Below are 20,562 nucleotides of genomic sequence, written 5' to 3' on the forward strand. Positions count from 1 at the left end.
TAGAGGTCAAGATTCAGCAAAGTATTTAAGCAAGTCATCACTAGTGACTAGTCTGTAAAGACAAACATATACTTAAATGGCCATTAGCCAACATAGGCAGGGATGGCATCCCTAACCTGTTTGCCAGAAGATGGGAATAGACAACAGAGAAGAGATCACTTGATCACCTGTTCTGTTCATTCCCTCTGGAGCATCTGGCATTAGCCAATGTTGGAAGACAGGATATTGGGCTACATGGACATTTGGTCTGACCCAATATGGCCATTCATATAAATATTAATTCCTAAATTACCAGGTTTCCTCATAAACAGCAACAAAGGGTCCTGTGGCACCTTATAGACTAACAGAAAAGTTTTGAGCATGAGCTTTCGTGAGCACAGACTCACTTCATCAGATGCTGGTTTCCTCATGTTACAGTAAATATGAAATGTTTTTCCCCATTTGGCCTCTGCAGATAGTAAGGGTTTCATTAACCATGCAATAAGTGTGGTCCATTTGCTTCTCCAGGAATGATGCAGTACCACTAGTGGATGCGTTTGACTTCAGTGATGAAAGTTTAAATTCTGCACTTGGTAGTTACGACGGCCACGTCTACCAACGGCTCTACAAGTGGGCCCAAAAGTTTCCAGCCAATCAACAGGTAAGGAACAGGGGCAACAAACACAAGCACCTGTATATTGATGTAGACATGCATTATTTTGACATATATTGAAGACTGATAACAGAGAAACAGCCAGGAGAAGAGGAGTGAAATATTGGAATTGTAAATGGCAAAATGTAAAAATCACAATGGCTGTGGCTATGCTAGCCCCCGTGTTTCAAAAGGAGTATGCTAATGAGCCACTTTGGCAGATGCTAATGAGGTGGTGCATGAATATGCAGCACCTCATTAGTATAATGACAGCCACGCGTATTTCAAAAGTGCTGCTTTCAAAACACACGCTTCCCGTGTAGACAGGGGCCTTTTGAAAGGACCCCCCAGATTTCAAAAGCCCCTTCTTCCCAAAACCAAATGGGAAGAAGGGGCTTTCAGTATCCAGAGGGTCCTTTTGAAAGGCCTCTGTCTACATGAGCAGTGTGCGTTTCAAAAGCAGCACTTTCGAAACGCATGCAGCCGCCATTCTGTTAATGAGGCACTGCATATTCATGACAGCACCTCATTAGCATCTGCCGAAGTGACTCATTAGCATACCCCTTTTGAAACATGGGGGTTAGCATAGCCACCGCCACTATGTTCCTTGGACAGGTGTACTGAAATGTGCCAGTCACGTTCACAGATTGGAATCTGAGGGGTTTAATGACAGAGGCCCTGCTCTGGCAATCAACTCCACGTGGCTGGAACCTGACAACATCAGCAGGGCACTGCACGTACACACATCTGTCAAAGAGATGGCTCACACGGGGCATCAGACCCATTTGCCCTTGTTCTCTGTGCACGACAGCTAGTAAGAAACAGGATTCGATTCTGGTGCAGTGAATGGAGCGGTGTAAGTCTAGTCCTGCACCTGGACTGTTTGTTCAGGGAATTCAGCCTTTGTGGAAGACTCTGGCCTGACACAGCTGGAGCCGGAAATCCACTTTATCCGTATACCCGGTACAGCATAGTAGTGCTGCTGCATCATTCTCCATACGACTGTGCCAGTCTGCCCTCTTTTCTGAAGGGAATGCCCATGGGGAAGGGACGGGGTTTGCTCAGGTGCTTTCATCCCTTGGCAGTTTGAGCAGAGACCTACTATGACCATTTAAAATGTGGACTTGTCATGAGCCCTGCTGCCCAGTGCAGCAAGACCACCTTGATACCCATCAGATGCTCTTTCAGTCTTTGGTGACCTGGCCCAGAACAGGAATTCTAGAGGGTCCAGTGATCCATCTCCTATAACCAGTAGCCTGAGTTGTCCAGCTCTCTGGCTGGAATTTATTTATAGCTCTAAGCCACCACAGGGAAAAGGCAAACAACATGCACAAAAGCTATACATGTACAATTTAGCACCATGGAAACATATAATTACACAGCCTACGTTAATAGGTTGCATATCACAGGTACTTTTATCACTATGTTCAGGCATTAGTGGGTATAAATTTTGAACCAGGTAACCTCCCCCTTCTCCCACTGTGCACTGTATTTTCAGCATACTTTCATTTCTGACATCATATTAGAGGTGAATTAACATCACGGTTTATGCTATATTGTTTTTTTTCTTGCTTAAATTAAAAACACAGCTTACCTACTTAAACAAGATTTTATCTTAGCACTTTTCCCAACAAACCATGCAAAACCAGCAAATTTTAAAAACAAATGCAGAATTTGAAGTTTGCCTTTGGTGAATATTCAAGTGTGCTTTTGGAAATTAAATGCTATGCATCTTCATTTGGATGAACAGCACTTCATATTAACAATGGTGGGGGAACCCAGATGTTGGGGTGGGTGGGCATTACATGCTACTGTATTTTTTTTTTTTAAATTATGCTACTGTAGTAATTCAAAGCATTCTGAGGCATTGCAAAATCAATGCGCTTCCATAGTTACTGCTTATACTCTCCTATGCTCTTCCTCTTCCACAGGTGAGCCAGGCCTATGAAAATTATCTGAAACCACTTTTTCAGAGTGCTCTGTCAAAGCTATGAAGATCAATAGCAGCTTGAGACATGGACATCTTCTTTGGTTCTATGTATGGTTCACAAGCTAGAACACTGCTACTGTTTTATAAATAATCATGAAGGGTAACACAGAAAAGTTGACTGTACCATCTGCAAACATCAGCTGGAATTCTTAGTCATTTACATATAAATATGGAAGAAAGAAAAACAGCTCTTTCAGCTATGTCCATGGTCATGCAGAGTTCTATTAGAAATTCACCCATTTAAAAAAAAAATGTTCACAGTAGTAACACAAGCTGCTGTATTTGGCAGTCCAGTTCTCAATTGTTTTTTATTATTTACATTCAGATTTAAAATAAATTACTTTCTTGCTACCTTGGACATAAGTTTGTTGAGCCCATAAAATGTCTTGCACCAAATCAAGAAACTTAAGTTGACAAAAGCAATGTAGCATCACAGCCGTAGATTGTAAAACCAGCTGCATAGATTAAAAGCTCTGTTAAAATGTAAGCTCTTTGGGGCAGGGGACAGAATTCCTTCTTGGATCATACTGTTGAGCAGCGAGCACTATCTGCATTAACCTAACCAGTCAGAACTCACTGGGTATATGCCAGCTTCAACTTGTGGAAATGATTTATTATGATGAAAGCTGCCGATTCCCTTTCTGAAAACTTCAGCCTTCAGTAGGGGTGTGTGATCTGGGCGTTGCTTATTAAATGTGTCTGTGCTTCTGAAGTAAAAAGTACATATCTTTTATTCAGTGACTAACGCCAAACATTACACTGCAAATAAAGAAATGTCACGAAGTTCTTATTTTAGAATTTTCTTGTACTATTGCAAATGAAAACTATTTTACAAGATTATATATTGGGTCTCAATTGACAAGACACAGAAGCAGCTTGCTGGAATTTCCTCAGTTAAACACAGTAGCAGCCTTTTTCTATTTGAACAAACCCTAACAAACAAACAAAAAACAAACAATAAGTCCTTTGGCATCTTATATACTAACAGATATTTTGGAGCATAAGCTTTCGTGGGCAAAGACCCACTTTGTCAGATGCACGAGTGGGGGGTTCCAGAGGAGGGTTTAAATATATGGGCTTATGAAAAGGAGGGAGTCCCAGTCAAGAGGAGGGCCAAAGCTAACAAGGTCAGTTCAGTCACAGAGGATGTAGCCCATTATCAGCAGTTAATATGGAGTTGTGAACATCAAGGCTACACCTACACTATCACACTACCTTGAAGTAGCCTATTTTGACGTAAGAACATCAAAATAGGCTACTTCAACACGTATCGTCTGCACATCCTCCAGGGCTGGTGCCATCGACGTTCAACATTGAAGTAGCGACGGAGAACGTTGAACGGAGCCGCCCTGGAAGGAAATTCGGAGTGTCCACACACACGCGCGCGCTGCCCGTTGAAATAAGGGGCCAGCAAAGCCCCAAGCCGCTCCCTTAAAGAGCCCCTCCCAGCACACACAGCCTGCACAGCATGACAACCAGCTGCAGACCCCATGCACGCAGCATGGACCCCCCAGCTGCTGCAGCAGCAGCAGGCAGAAGCCCTGGGCTAAGGGCTGCTGCACGCAGACACCACAGAGCCCTGCAGGGGCTGGACAGAGAGTCTCTCAACCCCTCAGCTGATGGCCACCACGGAGTACCCCACCATTTTGACGTAGCAAAGACGCAGATCGTCTACACATGCCCTACTTCAACGTTGAACGTCGAAGTAGGGCGCTATTCCCATCTTTGGATAGGGATAGCGATTTCGACATCGCTGCCTAACGTCGATTTCAATGTCGAAATAGTGCACGGTGTGGATAGATGTGATGTGTACGATTTCGACACTGTGCCAGCTACTTCGAAGTAGCTGGCTAGTGTAGATGCATCCCAAGAGAGGAGAAATCAGGTCAATTCAGAAATCCCCTTAGCACCAAACAAAGAGAGGTGAACATATGACATGTGAAACATGGCACAAGGAAAGATTTCCATGGTCAGAGAATTGTGAATGAGCCAACTTAAATGAGCAGGGCATACCCACTGCCAATTCCATGAACCCTTGAGGGTATATTTTTATGGCATTAATACACCTGTGACTGTGCCATGTCAGCTGACTCAGGCTTGTGGGGCTATAAAACTGGGCACAGATATTTAGGCTGAGCCTGCAAGTCTGCAATTTGGGCTTCTGGACTCCCTTCCTATGCAGGGTCACAGAGTCCTAGCATGCATAGCTACATTGCAATTTTGTAGCTCCACAGCCAGAGCTGTGCGAATCAATTGACATGGGCCAGCCACAAGTGTTCTACTGCAGTGTAGACGTACACTAAGCCCAACCAAAAGCTGCTTATGTCGTTGCTGACTTGCAAAGACCAGGCTTTCTCTGCCCATACATAGGATGCTGAAAGTCTACACTGAACAAATCAGTTTGAGTGGGTGACTGTAAAGTTTGTATGGCTACTGATGATTGTGAATGATTTAAGCAGACAGGCAAACTTTATGATCCAGAAAGAGGACTAAGCATACTCACACTGACCTAGTCGTTCAGAGCAGATACCAAGTTTATTTATGTCATTATTTTTTAACTTTGATTCCTGTTTGCCAGCATCTCATGAATAATTCTACAGAATACATAAAAGAGGTAGGAGAAATGTCTAGGGAACTGTTGGACAAAAGTGTGGAACAGAGTCCCTTTGACTTCAACAAGAGCAGCTCTGTGCAGGGTGATGATAGCTTGCACACATACTGGCAACTGATCTGATGAATACTTTGAATTTGGATAATGTTTCCCATCAGTTTATAGCTACTCAGACTATAGATGTATATCCTTGATTAGAATCCTTTAACTGGCATTAATCTTTACCAAAGTTCCCATTAGCCAAAATATATATACCACCCCCAACCACCGACTCAAATTTCAATATGGATTTACCCCTATGGAAATATGATACAAACCTCACTAAACTAGTGTTAAGAATGAGCTTATACTTTAGGGTACCGAAAGAGGGGATGTAGTGGCCTAGACAATTTCACTTTCCTGTATTGATATACTGTACTCCCCTTTTCTTTAAAATAAATTAGTAGGAGAAAAAAATACAAGCTTTATTTCCATATTTGACGTTTTATTAGCTTCTTGCTGGCAGGCATTACATTTGGGAATAATATTGCACCAGGCATTAAAAGTATGACTTTTTACCACAGGATATTTTGCATTCAGGATCCAGTATAAATATTTCTAATCACATTTTCATGGCTACAGATAATATTTGGTTGCCTGATTTATATGCATAGGAAAAAAACTGTAAAAAGCTGTATTTAACAAGTATTTTAAAAGGGTAGGATTTGTTTTCCTAAAATATAACAATACTGGTTAGCGATTTAGGAACTAGATTAGTTTACATGATGCTAGCATTCCCCCCATCTGCATCTTAAATCCTGTTTGTTCTTTACTCCCAGTGTTTTAGATTAAATGGATTGGAGACTATTTAAATAGTGAATTTAAGCACTTTAGGTTAAAGAACTGACACAAAATGTCCTACCATGTTGATTCTTAAGACTCCCTCTTAAAAACAAAGTCCTGAGAGTATGAACAGGCACATGCATGTATTCTTCTGGACAAGACAAGCGCATATAACTTCTCCAGTCCTCAATGGTTATTAATAAATAGTCATACAAAAAGCCCATGCTGCTGCTTCAGTCAAAACTAGAGTCTCTCAGGTATGCTATTCCAGGAAGTTCCAGGTAACCACTGAAATGGTATCTGTGGAGTCGTATATCAGTCATCCGTTTTCCGTGCCAGTCTGCAGAAAGTCCAGTTGTGCTCCACTGTGTTTTCATTGGCCCGCTCACTCATATGATGAACTCTTGTATTTCTGATAGCGAAACCTTGTTTTGTAATGTATTCCATCAAATGGACTCTGAGGGAAACTTCCTGGTGGTAGTCACATGGCCCAAAAGTAAAGGAAACCTGGCAATCTCTTGTGTCCATCATGTGCTTATTCCACTTAGTAAAATGATTTGAAATGCCTTCCAGTAATGAATGGACCTTAGTTGTGATGGTCAACTGTGTTATAATTACTGCCACTGGATTGGAATATTTGGAAAGTTTCCGTGTGCTGGACAACTCTACTACTTCCTCAAAAGTATCCACAGGATACAAAGGTTTGGGGTCATTAAGACATTGGATTAGAGGTTCAATTTGATAAAAATCTGCTTCTTTTCGAAGCAAATCAAATTCCTTGAAGTCCAGTGGCAAAGTCAACTCTGAAGTCCTTAAAAAGTTAAGAACATACCGGAAGAGTGGTCCATCTCGGTCAATGAAGTAATTGCCCTGAGAGTCCCTGGCAGTGGGGAAGTCTCCCCCAAACATGGCCCCAAGCATTGAATCGGGATATCTTGTTAGAGTGGTGAGGGATGTTGTATACAAGTGTCCACCCACATTTAGTGTGACTGGATCAGTCATCTAGAAAAAAAAAGATTCCAGAGTTTTATCGGATTACCATGAGACGTTTTTAGATCACCAATACATGGCAGAAAGCTGCTGACTCTAGAAAGAATTGCAACTGTTCAACCGGCAACCTACAAACTGAGTTATATTGCAATAAATTCAAGCAACCTAGCCATGTTCCAAATCTGGCAATGAGGCATAATGCTTACATTTAGAAAACATATCTTCAGAGTGCTTTACTAGTATTAGCTACAGCCCAGAGTTAGTGGTCAAGTAACTCTTTCATACTCTGCAAAGTAAATACTTTCTTCATTTTACAGACAGACAGAGGCAGAACATAAGTGATTTCCCCAAGACCATACAATGAGTCAGAATTTCACCTTTGGCTCATTGCTTTCATGGTATGTCTCCTACTCAAGAAGGAACAAGCTAAGCAGACACAAAACAACTTTCCAGAAAAAAAAAGAAAGGACATAATGCAATTTTAGACCTCAGACCAAGAGCTCTCCTTCAAAGATGTAGGTAAAGGCATCATAAAGAGAACTATCAGCTAAACATATGCTCTGTGGAGAAGAGGCCAGAATAGTAGAGCTAGCCTGCAGCTACACCATCCATATCACACCTAAAAAGGCAGGGGAGAAAAAGGATGCTGCATTATGTTGGCCACTGATTCTGACCATCAGGGAAGAGTGCCAGGCAGGCAGGCAAACAGAAAGGAGCAAGATATTTAAAGAAAGAGGAGAGAAGGAAAAATAAGAAGGGTGTATCTAGTGTTTTTTTTTTTATGAAAGAAAGTTTTCAGAAGAACAGTTTTCAAAATACAATGACAGAAAAGTAATTAAAGAAGCTGGCAGAGAAACTGTTTTTTTCCAAATTTGTATACCAGACAAGTGGCTTTCCAACCCATAATTAAATTGCATCTTTTCAGGAGAAATGTAGCCTTCATCTTGCTGTTGTGTTAAGCTACTGTTATGTGGCTGAAAATTAAGAACATGAACCATACCAACACAGTATGAAATGAAACACTTATTTCTTTACTCACCATTAAACCCAGGAAATATAAACAAAGCCAAAAGATGCAAGGAGATTCTACATAAAAATCTGAAAAGCTCAATTCTGTTTTATACCATGCATGCATCTGTATATTGGATCACTTACCATATATCCCCAGTCTCCATTATCCATCTGTTCTGTTGCTTGATCTATGGCACACTGAGTTTGACACACAATTCACTTCCTATTCCCCCCTGCAGGATGGGAATAAAAAAAGTGTGGCAAAGTGTAAGCACTTACAAGGAAAAAAAAAAGCAGAATAATTCTAATCAAAGAGAGACTCGTGCCACAAACCTGAATCTTGCATTCAACTACAAAGCCAGTAAAGTATATGCACTTACAAAGGAGAACCTTCCTATATGATTTTCCAGCATATCTTTCACTTTTACTCAACAGTCTGCTGTCTCTAGGAGCACGTTGTAATCACTTTGCCAACTGTATTAAGCATTCTAGTTTTGTTAAATAACGAGTCTGTCTTTGAAGGCAATTTATACTCTTCATTTGTGCAAAGGAGTTATGTTTTAATAAATGGCCCCAATTATGAACATTAAAAATTGTATTTACCCCACCTATTGAGATGGACTTTAAGCCATAAGATAGTTACAGCTATATCTAATTATAATGTCAATGGTATAAAATGAGCAATTCTGCACAAAACTCTGCACACTTCATTAGAGGAGATTGCACTTGGCTGCAACAGTGTTAACCAGGAAGTGTGAAACCAGAGCTCAAGCTGATTTCACAGCTGCCACTGAAACTTGCAAAAGCAGTTTGCTTTTCTATGCTGTTTTATAAAGAAATTAGGATCAGATTTTCCACAGAATTCCAACAAAAATGGTTTGAAAAAAGTTTTAACCATAGTTTCCTAATAGTAACAGAGAGATAGCCATGCTAGTCTAGATACTATCAAAACAAAAAAACAAAAATCAGTCCAGTAGCACTTTAAAGACTAACAAAATAATTTATTAGGTGAGCTTTCGTGGGACAGACCCACTTCTTCAGACCATAGCCATACCAGAACAGACTCAATATTTAAGACACAGAGAACCAAAAATAGTGATCAAGGTTGACAAATCAGAAAAATTACTATCAAGGTGAGCAAATCTTTGCCATACCACAAGAATGCCAATCCTGGAACTCTTCCTTGCAACAAGCCCCGTTGCCATCTTTGTCCGCATATCTATTCTGGAGATACCATCACTGAACCTAACCAAGTTATTCACAGAATCACAGGCACATTCTCATGTTCCTCCACTAACATCATATATGCCATCATGTGCCAACACTGCTCACATACTTTGTATATTGGACAGACTTCAAACTCCCAGACAAAGAATTAATGAGCATAAAGCAGACAAAAACACTCCTGATTCACAAACCTGTCAGCCAGCACTTTAATGGAGTGGGCCAGTCTGTTAATGACCCGAAAGTCTGTGTTTTACTGAAAAGGAACTTTAACAGCCATTTGGAAAGAGAGGCTGTTGAACTCTTTTATATTCAAATTTGACAGATTAACACGTGGTTTGAACCAGGATGGCAATTATCTGGCTCATTATAAGGACTCTTTTACATACTTAGCTTTATCTAATTATTGACTTCCCCCCATCTTCTGCCCCTCTGCTCTCCGATTTGCTCACCTTGATAGTAATTTTTCTGATTTGTCAACCTTGATCACTATTTTTGGTTCTCCGTGCATTAAATATTGAGTCTGTTCTGGTATGGCTATGATCTGAAGAAGTGGGTCTGTCCCACAAAAGCTTATCACCTAATAAATTATTGTGTTAGTCTTTAAAGTGCTACTGGACTGATTTTTTGTTTTGATAGTTTTCTAAGTGATATTCTAAACAGCGTTCATTTACATAGCCAGGGAAATGACACTCCTTTCCAGGAATGATGGGCGAAAGACTAGGGCCTGAGGTGATGCAAGAGATCTTAAACAAACAAACAAACAAATAAAAACACACACACACACTCACAGACACACACACAAAAACTTCTGGCCTTAAAAAGAAAGACCACCAACCAACCAACCACAGCTCTATAGGCATTTTGGTACAAAAATACAAGAGTCCCGTAACACTTTTTAAAAACAAATACATACACAGACATGTTGTACAATTCAGGTTGTTGGCAAATAGATCTGCTCCCGTATTGAATCTCCTGACTGCACTCCAATCAATGATCACCCAGCAAATGGAATCACTAAGCCATTCTTTGGTACCTTTTCAAGCTCAGACCCAAAACCAATAGGCCTAGTAGCACAGCACAATGGTTCTCTTTCAAAAGGTCAGCAGACACTTGGGCTGTAGCCACACTCGGCCATTTCGAAGATTACTAATGAGGCGCTGAATCGAATATTCAGTGCCTCATTAGCATTAGGATGCTTCTGGCCACGGCGCTTCGAAAGCACCACTTTCAAATGCACATGGCTCAGCATGGCTACATGGGGGTCCTTTTCATAGAATCATAGAACAATAGAGCTGAAAGAGACCTAAAAAAGCCATCAAGTCCAGCCCCCTGCCCTAAGCAGGACCAAACCCATCAGATCAGCCCAGCCAGGGCTTTGTCAAGGCGAGACTTGAACACCTCCAGGGATCGAGACTCCACTACTTCCCCGAGTACACCATTCCAATGCTTCACCACCCTCCTAGTGAAAAAGTTTTTCCTAATGTTCAACCTGGACCTTCCCAACCGCAACTGCAGACCATTGTTCCGTGTTCTGCCATCCGTGACCACTGTGAACAGCCTCTCTCCAGCCTCTTTGCAACCTCCCTTCAGTAAGTTGAAGGCTGTTATCAAGTCCCCCTTCAGTCTTCTCTTCTGCAGACTAAACAGTCCCAATTCCCTCAATCTTTCTTCATAGCTCATATGCTCCAGCCCCCTAATTATTTTGACAAAAAGCAGCCAAATAGCACTTTAAAGACTAGCAAAATGGTTTATTAGCTGAGCTTTCGTGGGACAGAGCCACTTCTTCAGACCATAGCCAGACCAGAACAGAACCCATATTTAAGGCCCAGAGAACCAAAACCAGTAAGCAAGGAAGACAAATCAGAAAAAGATAATCAAGGTGAGCAAATCAGAGAGTGAGGGGTGCGGGGGGGGGGGGGGGGGGGGGGAAGGTCAAGAATTAGATTGAGCCAAGTATGCATACAAGCCCCTATAGTGACTCAGAAAGTTCTCATCACGATTTAAACCATGTGTTAATGTGCTGAATTTGAATATAAAAGCCAGCTCGGCTGTTTCTCTGTTACTAATTATTTTGGTTGCCCTCCTCTGGGCCCTCTCCAGTGTATCCACATGCTTCCTCTAACTGGGGGCCCAGAACTGGACACAGTACTCCAGATGCAGCCTCACCAAAGCCGAATAAAGAGGAACAACAACACTACTGCATCTATTGGCAACGCTCCTCTTGATGCAACCTAATATGCCATTAGCCTTCTTGGCTACAACGGCACACTATTGACTCATGTCCAGCTTCTCCTCCACTACAACTCTCAGGTCCTTTTCTGCACAACCACTACCGAGCCAGTCAGACCCCAGCCTGTAACAATGCTTGGGATTCTTCCAGCCCAAGTGTAGGACTCTGCACTTGTTCTTATTGAGCCTCATCAGATTTCTTGCAGCCCAGTCTTCCAATTTGTCTAAGTCACTCTGGACCCTATCCCTACCTTCCAGTGTATCTACCTCTCCCCCTAGCTTAGTGTCATCTGCAAACTTGCTCAGGGTGCAATCCAACCCCTCATCCAGGTCACTGATAAATATGTTGAACAGAACAGGACCCAGAACTGAACCTTGGGGCACTCAACTAGAAACCGACCACCATCCCAACATCGAGCCATTGATCACTACCCGCTGGGTTCGACCTTCTAGCCAGCTTTCTATCCATCTTACCGTCCATTTGTCCAATCCGCATTCCTTTAACTTGCCAACAAGAATATTGTGGGAGACCATATCAAAAGCTTCGCTAAATCCAAGATAAATCACATCCATTGATTTTTTTCCCCTATCCACAGAGCCAGTTATCTCATTGTAGAAACTAATCAGATTGGTCAGGCATGACTTGCCTTTCATGAATCCATGCTGACTATTCCTGATGACTTTCCCCTCCTCCAAGTGCCTCAAAATGACTTTCTTGAGGAGCCCCTCCATGATTATTTCAGGGACTGATGTAAGACTGACCGGCCTATAGTTCCCTGGATCATCCTTCTTCCCTTTTTTAAAGATGGGCACTACATTTGCCTTTTTCCAGTCATCCGGGATCTCTCCCAATCTCCACGACTTTTCAGAGATAACGGGCAAGGGCCCGTCAACGACATAAGCCAACTCCCTCAGAACCCTCGGATGAATTAGGTCCGGGCCCATGGATTTATGTATGTTTAGCTTTTTTAGATAGCTCCTAACCTGTTCTTTCCCCACCAAAGACTGTCCACCCTCTTCCCACAGTGCATCACTTATCACATTAGTCTGGGAGCTGTCTTTGTCCGTGAAGACAGAGGCAAAGAAAGCATTAAGTACTTCAGCTTTCCCTACATCATCTGTCACTGGGTTACCTCCCTCATCCAGTAGGGGCCCCACGCCCTCTCTGACCACCTAACATGCCTGTAGAAACTTTTCTTGTTATCCTTCACATTCCTCACAAGTCGCAATTCCAGTTGCGCTTTTGCCTTCCTGATAACTGCCCTACGTTCTCGAGCTATACATTTATATCCCTCCCTAGACATCTGTCCCAGTTTCCAGTTTTTGTAAGCTTCCTTTTTGTGCCTAAGTTTTCCAAGGATTTCCCCAGTAAGCCAGTCTTGTCTCCTACCATATTTACTTCTCTTGCTGTGCATTGGGACGGTTCTTTCTGCGCCTTCAATAGGGCTTCCTTAAAATACTGCCAGTTTTCCTGGACTCTTTTTCCCTTTATGGTAGCATCCCAGGGGATTCTGCCCATCAGGTGTCTGAAGGAGTCAAAGCGTGCTTTTCTGAAGTCCAAGGTGTGTAATTTACTGCTCTCTTCCTTCCTTTGGTCAGAATCCTGAAGTCTACCATCTCACGATCACTGCTTCCCAGGTTGTCACCTACCTCTACCTTCCCTATTAGTTCCTCTCTGTTTGTAAGCAGCAGGGAGAAAGGACCCCACACGTTTCAAAATCCCCTTTTTCCTCTCAGCGGAGGAGAATAAGGGGATTTCGAAGTGTGTGGGGTTCCTTTCTAAAAGGACCACCATGTAGCCGCGCCGAGCCCCGCGCATTCAAAAGCGGCGCTTCCGGAAGCATCCTAATGCTAATGAGGCGCTGACTATTCAATTCAGCACCTCATCAGTAATCTTCGAAATGGCCATTTGCATGGCTGTTTGGAAGGTTTGGCCAAGTGTGGCCATAGCCTTGGAGAACAGTGATATACCCACAGCCTGTGCTGCATCTCAGAATGAAAGAACTCCACTGTTCCGTCTGGAACCTTTTCCAAATTACAAAAAGCAAACCAGTTAAACATGACTAATCATACTGACTTCCCTTCAAAATGCAGGTGATCACTTAAAGGCAGGATAGCAAGTAAATGCAGATCTAAAGGTGGGAACAAACTCAAAAACACCAGTTCAACTGTCATGTACTGAAATTCATTTTAATCCAAAGGAATTTGTGATCAAGACAACAAGCCCTGCAGCTTTTATTTGCTTTTAAGAATGTCTAAGCTGAGCACAAAGTACACCACAGAGCTGCATTGCAACAGGGAGAAAGAGCAGGAATGGTTTCTAATAAAATCCCATCAACACCACGAGAGGAACAGCACTCAGGCTTCTGGTAACAGCAAGCATCAAGAAAAATGGGCTATTTAAATTCTATAGCAAACCATGGGGGAAAAAAAGATCCTTCTGACATGAAGTAGGCATGAAGAAGCACTATCACTTTAAAAAGGAAGAAAAGATAGAAAAATCTCTTAGGTAGGTGAGCACTCACTTTTTACAAATTTCCATTATGTAGCTGATACCAGTCAATTGCAACCTTGCAAACCAATAAATCAAACTTCAGGTACCCTTTTGATGATCCTAAAGGAAAAGAAATAGAGTATATCTTCCTGTCTTCACTATGGCAAAAGGCTTCACTTGATCACAGCACTGCTTTGTAACACCAGGCTGAATAATTTATGAAAGCAATTAGCTCAGACAAGTCCATGTGCCAATAAATAAATAAAAGGCATCCAATAAGCTGCACTGATTTTGTGTAGGATTTGAAAGTCGCTACACATACAAAAATCAGCTTAGGCAAAGATATTATTAAAGTGAGGAGCACATCAGAAATACTCAATAACAGCATTTAAACTGCATCACATCATAAATTAAAATGGCATGTGCTTCAGAAACAATTAGCTTTCCTCACCAACATTAGCCTAGAAGTTTCTAGGTTCCTCTTTCAGGCAAATGTGTTTATAGCAATTATTTATTCTGGTCAGACACAATTCAAACATAATGAATATCTAGATGCAGACTAAAATGGACAGGAAAGCCTTTGACAGTTTTGCCTGTCAGACAATGCACTGAATTCTTTTAAAGGGATTTAACCACAGAATCTTAAAAATAGCTTATCTGTAACTAAAGAGAATGAATGCTCTCTTGGATTTAAAATCACCAAGCTAGCATAAGACTCCATTTAAGCCTATTTAGCCCACAGCCATGCTAGAGTCCTTTGCTCAGGATGAATTTCCCTCACTCTGCAGAATGTTGAGCACATAATAAAAGGTTACTTGTGTGCCATCATTTTGAGGCTGATTTTAGGACATTTGTCATTTTGGGGCAAGATATACAGCACTAAAATAGTTAAGCACACTTGTTTTACCTCAGCAATGGGGGAAAAAAAAAAAACAACTAGTAGAAAGCATACAGGTGATTACAAGCAGTTATTTGATGATGAATAACCAGCGATCCCAGTATATCAAATCTGTATGATCCCACTTTATTAGTGCAGCTTCTGTAAATGTTTAATATGGCACGACTCTCAGGATCTGTTGTCTACCTTATTAATGTGACTAATGAACACCGTGTCTGTAACCTCAACAGAGTTTTGGGAGCAGGACTGGGATTTGCGCAGGTCAAGAGTACAAATTATAATCAGAGCCATCTAAGCATTGTCATCTGTACAATCCACACTGTGGATAAAGGGTCAAGCCAGACTGCAAAAGATCTGACACAATGGGGTTCTCAAACCTTTTCATTGTGCAGAACCACATTTTAGAAGAGTGCATACCCTGCTCCAAACTCAGCCCAACCATACAGTGTTAGAAAAGCTTTTCTTTTTTCAGCTCCCTTTTCCTGCAATTTAGCAGCTAGACTAGAAAGTCAGACAGCACCATGTGACCTGCCAGATGTCTGCAGACCAACTGTTCCCAGACAACTGCTTTGGAGCCTACATCTTAATCACTTCCCTCCATTAAATCAACTAACAGTCTAGTTCCATTCCCTGCTGGTTATGTGGATAACAAATATTAACCCTGGCTGTGTGACTTCAATAGGTCTCTCGGCTTTCTAGATCATTCAAGAATGTACAGACCTTCTGAAGGTATGGTTTAAAAATCAAAGTTTACAAAGGTAGCACTCCCACTACACGGTTAAATAGATTTTGGCATTCAGACTGCACCCAGAGAGCCACTTAAGTTAGGTCGCTGCCTCTGGCAGTTGGACATACATAGAGTTATGACATTTGTTTCATCTAAGTATAGATAGCTGTGTGCACTGAGTTTGAAAAATAATATTTCCCTAGAAAATGGATGGAACAAGTTTAAGGGAATCACTTAAGGTAAAAGAAACTAAGCTAGCACAACAGGCAGCTGCATTTGCAAATATAAAGGAAATGTAGTCATAGCATGGGCATTACACTTAGCTAAACTATTGACAACTTGACTTTTTCCTTAATACAAGCATCTTCAATGCTTGTAAGTCAGTTTTATTTCATGCCACAAAGAATCATGGTTTATGCATTTCTATAATCCTCATTTTTTAAAAAAAGATAAGTTATAGACACAATGTTTCAGTTTACCATTATTTGACTTTAAAAGGAAAACAAAATTCACACATAATGGGTGGTCTTAATGGTTTCTCCTCCAACATGCTTAGCTGATTATAATTTACAGTACCATCAACTCTTGAGGAGGATGGCTTTATGGAACAATTTTTGTTAAAAACTTCCAAACTGAGATTTCATTTGTTATAAAATTTTCCATTTCAAAAGCTGTTGTTAAGGAAGTTTTGGAACAAACTGCTAAACTAAACAGTAATAAGTCAGCAGGGGCTGATGGTATTCACCCAAGAGTTCAGAGGAACACAGATGTGAAATTGTAGAACTATCCAGGTAAAGTAACACAAATTTTTTCAAAAAGGCTCCACATGCAATCATGACAATCCTAGTTAAAATGATAATAAAGAACATAAGAACCATAGATGAACACTATCAAAACAAAAAGCAGTCAAGTAGCACTTTAAAGACTAGCAAAATGGTTTATTAGGTGAGCTTTCGTAAGACAGAGCCACTTCTTCAGACCATAGCCAGACCAGACCAGACCAGACTCAATATTTAAGGCCCAGAGAACCAAAACCAGTAAGCAAGGAGGACAAATCAGAAAAAGATAATCAAGGTGAGCAAATCAGAGAGTGGAGGGGTGGGGGGGAAGGTCAAGAATTAGAGTGACTTGGCTCAATCTAATTCTTGACCTTCCCCCCCCCCCCACCCCTCCACTTTCTGATTTGCTCACCTTGATTATCTTTTTCTGATTTGTCCTCCTTGCTTACTGGTTTTGGTTCTCTGGGCCTTAAATATTGAGTCTGGTCTGGTCTGGTCTGGTCTGGCTATGGTCTGAAGAAGTGGCTCTGTCTTACGAAAGCTCACCTAATAAACCATTTTGCTAGTCTTTAAAGTGCTACTTGACTGCTTTTTGTTTTGATAGTGTATAGATTAGCACGGCTTCCTCTTTGTTACTATTCGTAGATGAACACTATTTGTTGACAAACAACAAGCAGTCCTGTGGCACCTTAAAGACTAACAAACCTTATTAGGTCAGGGATGCACAAAGCATGGGACAGGCCCTCTCAGGGAGGGGAGGTGAAATTTCATAAGGCGGGGTGCAGCATGATCAGCTGCTGGGTCTCAGGCTTATCCCGCTCTTCAAAAATGTTGAAATGTTACTGCTTTTATATACATGTATTCACATTTATATACCAATTAATAAAGCTTTTACATTCCATATATACACACACGCTTTTTTTACACGTGTCAAAAGGGTTTTTTTTCATATGAACATGACCAAAAATTTCCATCCAATTTGGATTACGTTAGACAGGTTGAGGGCGGAGCGGCCTGCTAATTGCAGGGACAAAAAGCGGGGCCTGATGTAAAAAAGCTCGCTCACCCCTGTATTAGCTCACGAGCTTCACCTGATGAAGCGGTTTTACCCACCAAAGCTCCCGACCTAACCAGGCACTGGCTCGTCTCCGCGGTGCCACCGGAGAGGTGCTACCTGTGAAGTTACAGGCGGCCACGGACGAGCCCATGGGGTCTCTGGAAAGGGAAGTGGTGCCCCGCCAATGCACTAGCCCGGCCGCGGGAAGAGGTCAGGAAGCTCAGGAGTCAGTCACTTGGCTGCCTCGTGTCACTGCCGGGGAGGCGCAGGGTCGCAGCGCTGCGCTAGGCAGGCAGGAGCCAAACCAGGCAGCCCCGCAGGCGGAACCCGACGCCCTTCCCTCAGCCGTGCGCCGAGGAGCAGCTCACGGAGGAGCCGCCGGGGCCGAGGGGAGCCCGGCCACGGCCCCGGAGGGGTCACAACCCCGCCCTCGGGCGCACGCCGGGCCGCGGGCGCTGCGGCAGCCCCTGGCGGCACCGGCTTTGTGTTACCGCCGGCGGCGCAGCCGGGACCCCCGGCTCCCCGCCGCGAGAGCCGCTCCAGGCCGCCCCGCCCCGGGCCCGTTACCTCCACCCCGCCCACAGGTGCCGGGGGCCGGGCTGCAGGGGGGTCTCCCGTCCCGCAGAGGCCCCTGAGCCTCCCCCGGGCTCCAGCCTGCGCCCGGGAGCGCCGGGGCGGGGCGGGGCGGGGAACGGGCGGTGCCCCGGCCCCTCACCTCCCGGCCCAGCCCCCAGCCCCACTCACCGGCGCGCTAGCGGCTCCCGGGCTGTGGAGAGGCCGGCTACGGCGGCGGGGACAACTGAGCGCGAGCCCGGCGTTCCAGCGCGCGGCCTCGGCTCCGCCCCCCGCGCCCGCCCCGCACGGCTCAGACCCGGCGTTCCTGAGCGACCCTTCGGCGCTGGGCCTGCAGCTCCCTCCGCCGCAGGCAGGGCCTGACCCGCCCGCCGGGTTGAAAGGGGGGTGGGGGCGCAGACGCCCCGATATCCAGCCACGAACTCCACTTGTCAAGCCCGGCGCTGCCGCCGTGCCCTCAGCCCTCCTGCTGCTAGCATCTGTGATTGCATGTGATTGCATGCATCGGCGTGCAATCGTATGTACCGTGCTGCTGGGCTTCTGCAAAGCACCAGCACAACCTGCTGTGGCGCCTGGCTGCAGAGGTGACACCTTATTACAGAGAGAGCACTTGAGAGAAATTAGAATAAGAAAACTTTCAAATCTCATTAAAGCAAAGAACAGAAACAGAGAGGAGGCCGTGCTAGTCTATACACTATCAAAACAAAAAGCAGTCAAGTAGCACTTTAAAGACTAGCAAAATAGTTTATTAGGTGAGCTTTCCTGGGACAGAGCCACTTCTATTGGACCTTGCACTGAATCCCACCTGGGCAGACTCTTATGGAGCTAAATGTCTGGTCCGGATGGTTCCAAAAAGAACTGCACAATGTGCTTTGAATGTAACCAATACACATGGCCTGTCTGAGTTTGCAAACATCCTCAAGCAGTAGATCCAGGGGAGCAAGGAACTGGCCTGATTCATCTCAGTGAGATGGATCTCAAACTTAATAATGATAATGATGAATATTGTTAATAAAATTAGTGACCATCAGTGCAGGGAGAGATGAAAGAGGATATCACAAAACAGGCTCTTCTGAGCTACCTCTCATTTTGATGTCACAGTTCAGTGAACATTAAGTGGTGGGCAGAGCACAGAAGAGTGTTGCGCTCACCAGTATTCCCTTTGGTTTTTCCCTCCTCTGCGGGAAGAATAAATTTTATGTGCACCACAGCTTATGCAGATGTGCGCCACCAATAGAAACACATGCTGCTGGCCATGGGCGCTCCACTAATCATCTGGGTGGCTGTCCAAGCACTTACAGGGACCGGTGACTTGACAAGCACTGATCTCTGCCTCAGCTACACAGATTAAGCCCTGTTTCCATGGACATGTCCCATCTCATTAACTTTCAGAGAGAGACAAGGAGTTCTTCAGCCTTCATGGCTATATCACATGGAGACAGCATACCAGTAGAGCAGCTCAGGCACTGTGACAGAGAAGACACAGCTTGTCTGGGCAGAACCCAGTCTCAGGGGAACCACTTCCAGTTCATGTGGTGTCCAGAAATCACATTAATGTAGATTGATGCAAGCAGTGTGACTTCACTGCATGACACCACACCCAAACACAGTGAAACAGTACAACATTCAGACTCATGCAAGGCATCCACCAGAGTCTCCCCAGTATCTGCTGAATCTTTGGCAGTGGGCTGCAAGTGCCTTATGCAGCTCTCCTGGGGTAGACCTGCGGCCTGCAGCTGTGCCCCTTTTGGGTAATGGCACATTCTGCTATTGCCAGAATAAAGCCCACGTGCAGGAGTAAGACTGGTCCTTGGGAAGTTGCTGAGACTTTGGCACAAACCCCCACCTGCAGTAAGGACCATCACAAACCTCTGTCCTTTCCAGTCCGGGTGCCAAGCTCACTTTCGCAACTGGCATTCCCTATCACCGTCACAGAGTCTTACAATATGGCCAGGTTTGGGCTGATTTTCACAAGCACATCTTTGATGCTACACTACAGCAACTGCCCTGATAAGTACCAAATCCCTGTGCTGGGAACAGATGCATGAGGCTAACTGAAAATCAAAACCAAACCAAACAAAAACAAAACAAAAACATCCAAAAATTGCTTCTACCTGGCCAAGAATAACAACTTTAATCCAGCTTTGTTTGGAAAAGCGCCTGCCCCAGCGGGGCTGAAATCCCCTTTATTCGCCCGCCCGCAACAGAGCCAGCGAGAGGCAGCATCAGCATGGGCAACATCAGGCCAAACAAGTGAAGTCTGGAGCCACCAGCCGGACCCAGAGGCGGCTGCCCTCCAGAGACGGCAAAGCGATAAAGGAAATACCTAGAAATTTTGGTACTTGCGCCTCGCCGTACTTGAGGGCAGACGAACGTTCGGCCAGCGGCTTCGCCAAACCCGCTCAACGCACGCTGGAGTGAAAGCGAGGCAAAGTCGGCCCTTCTCCCGGCTCTCTCGCGATAACAGAGAGTAGTTCCGCCCCGTTGCCCGGCCTGAGGCGGAAGGCCCGGCTCGGATTGGAC

The 20,562-nt window shown here is 43.9% G+C and overlaps 2 protein-coding genes across 8 annotated transcripts in view; one reads left to right on the forward strand and one right to left on the reverse strand.

Annotated features, from left to right (window-relative positions):
- Positions 1 to 3,404, forward strand: part of ACOX2 (acyl-CoA oxidase 2) — a 37,721-nt gene extending 34,317 nt beyond the window's left edge. For both annotated transcript variants that reach the window (XM_075005300.1, XM_075005299.1), the window contains 2 exons: positions 508 to 640; positions 2,563 to 3,404. In XM_075005300.1, coding sequence (XP_074861401.1) covers positions 508 to 640; positions 2,563 to 2,625 — 196 coding nt within the window. In that variant the 3' untranslated portion in view covers positions 2,626 to 3,404. The remainder of the gene's footprint in view (positions 1 to 507; positions 641 to 2,562) is intronic.
- A 1,904-nt stretch (positions 3,405 to 5,308) lies between these two features.
- Positions 5,309 to 20,418, reverse strand: KCTD6 (potassium channel tetramerization domain containing 6). 6 transcript variants are annotated; one of them, XM_075005371.1, is made up of 4 exons: positions 18,211 to 18,242; positions 14,037 to 14,125; positions 8,200 to 8,288; positions 5,309 to 7,056 (listed from the first exon to the last, which is right to left on the reverse strand). In XM_075005371.1, the coding sequence occupies exons 3-4, from the start codon at positions 8,224 to 8,226 to the stop codon at positions 6,370 to 6,372; spliced, it is 714 nt and encodes a 237-aa protein (XP_074861472.1). In that variant the 5' UTR covers positions 8,227 to 8,288; positions 14,037 to 14,125; positions 18,211 to 18,242; the 3' UTR covers positions 5,309 to 6,369. The 6 variants fall into 6 exon arrangements, with proteins under 6 accessions (XP_074861472.1, XP_074861475.1, XP_074861471.1 ...); XM_075005374.1 differs by lacking the exons at positions 14,037 to 14,125; positions 18,211 to 18,242 and adding an exon at positions 20,398 to 20,418; XM_075005370.1 differs by lacking the exon at positions 14,037 to 14,125 and having other exon boundaries at positions 18,211 to 18,261.
- Positions 20,419 to 20,562: the final 144 nt, after the last annotated feature.

The sequence above is a fragment of the Carettochelys insculpta genome, chromosome 11 (genome assembly GCF_033958435.1).
Source record: "Carettochelys insculpta isolate YL-2023 chromosome 11, ASM3395843v1, whole genome shotgun sequence".
Lineage (NCBI taxonomy): Eukaryota > Metazoa > Chordata > Testudines > Carettochelyidae > Carettochelys > Carettochelys insculpta.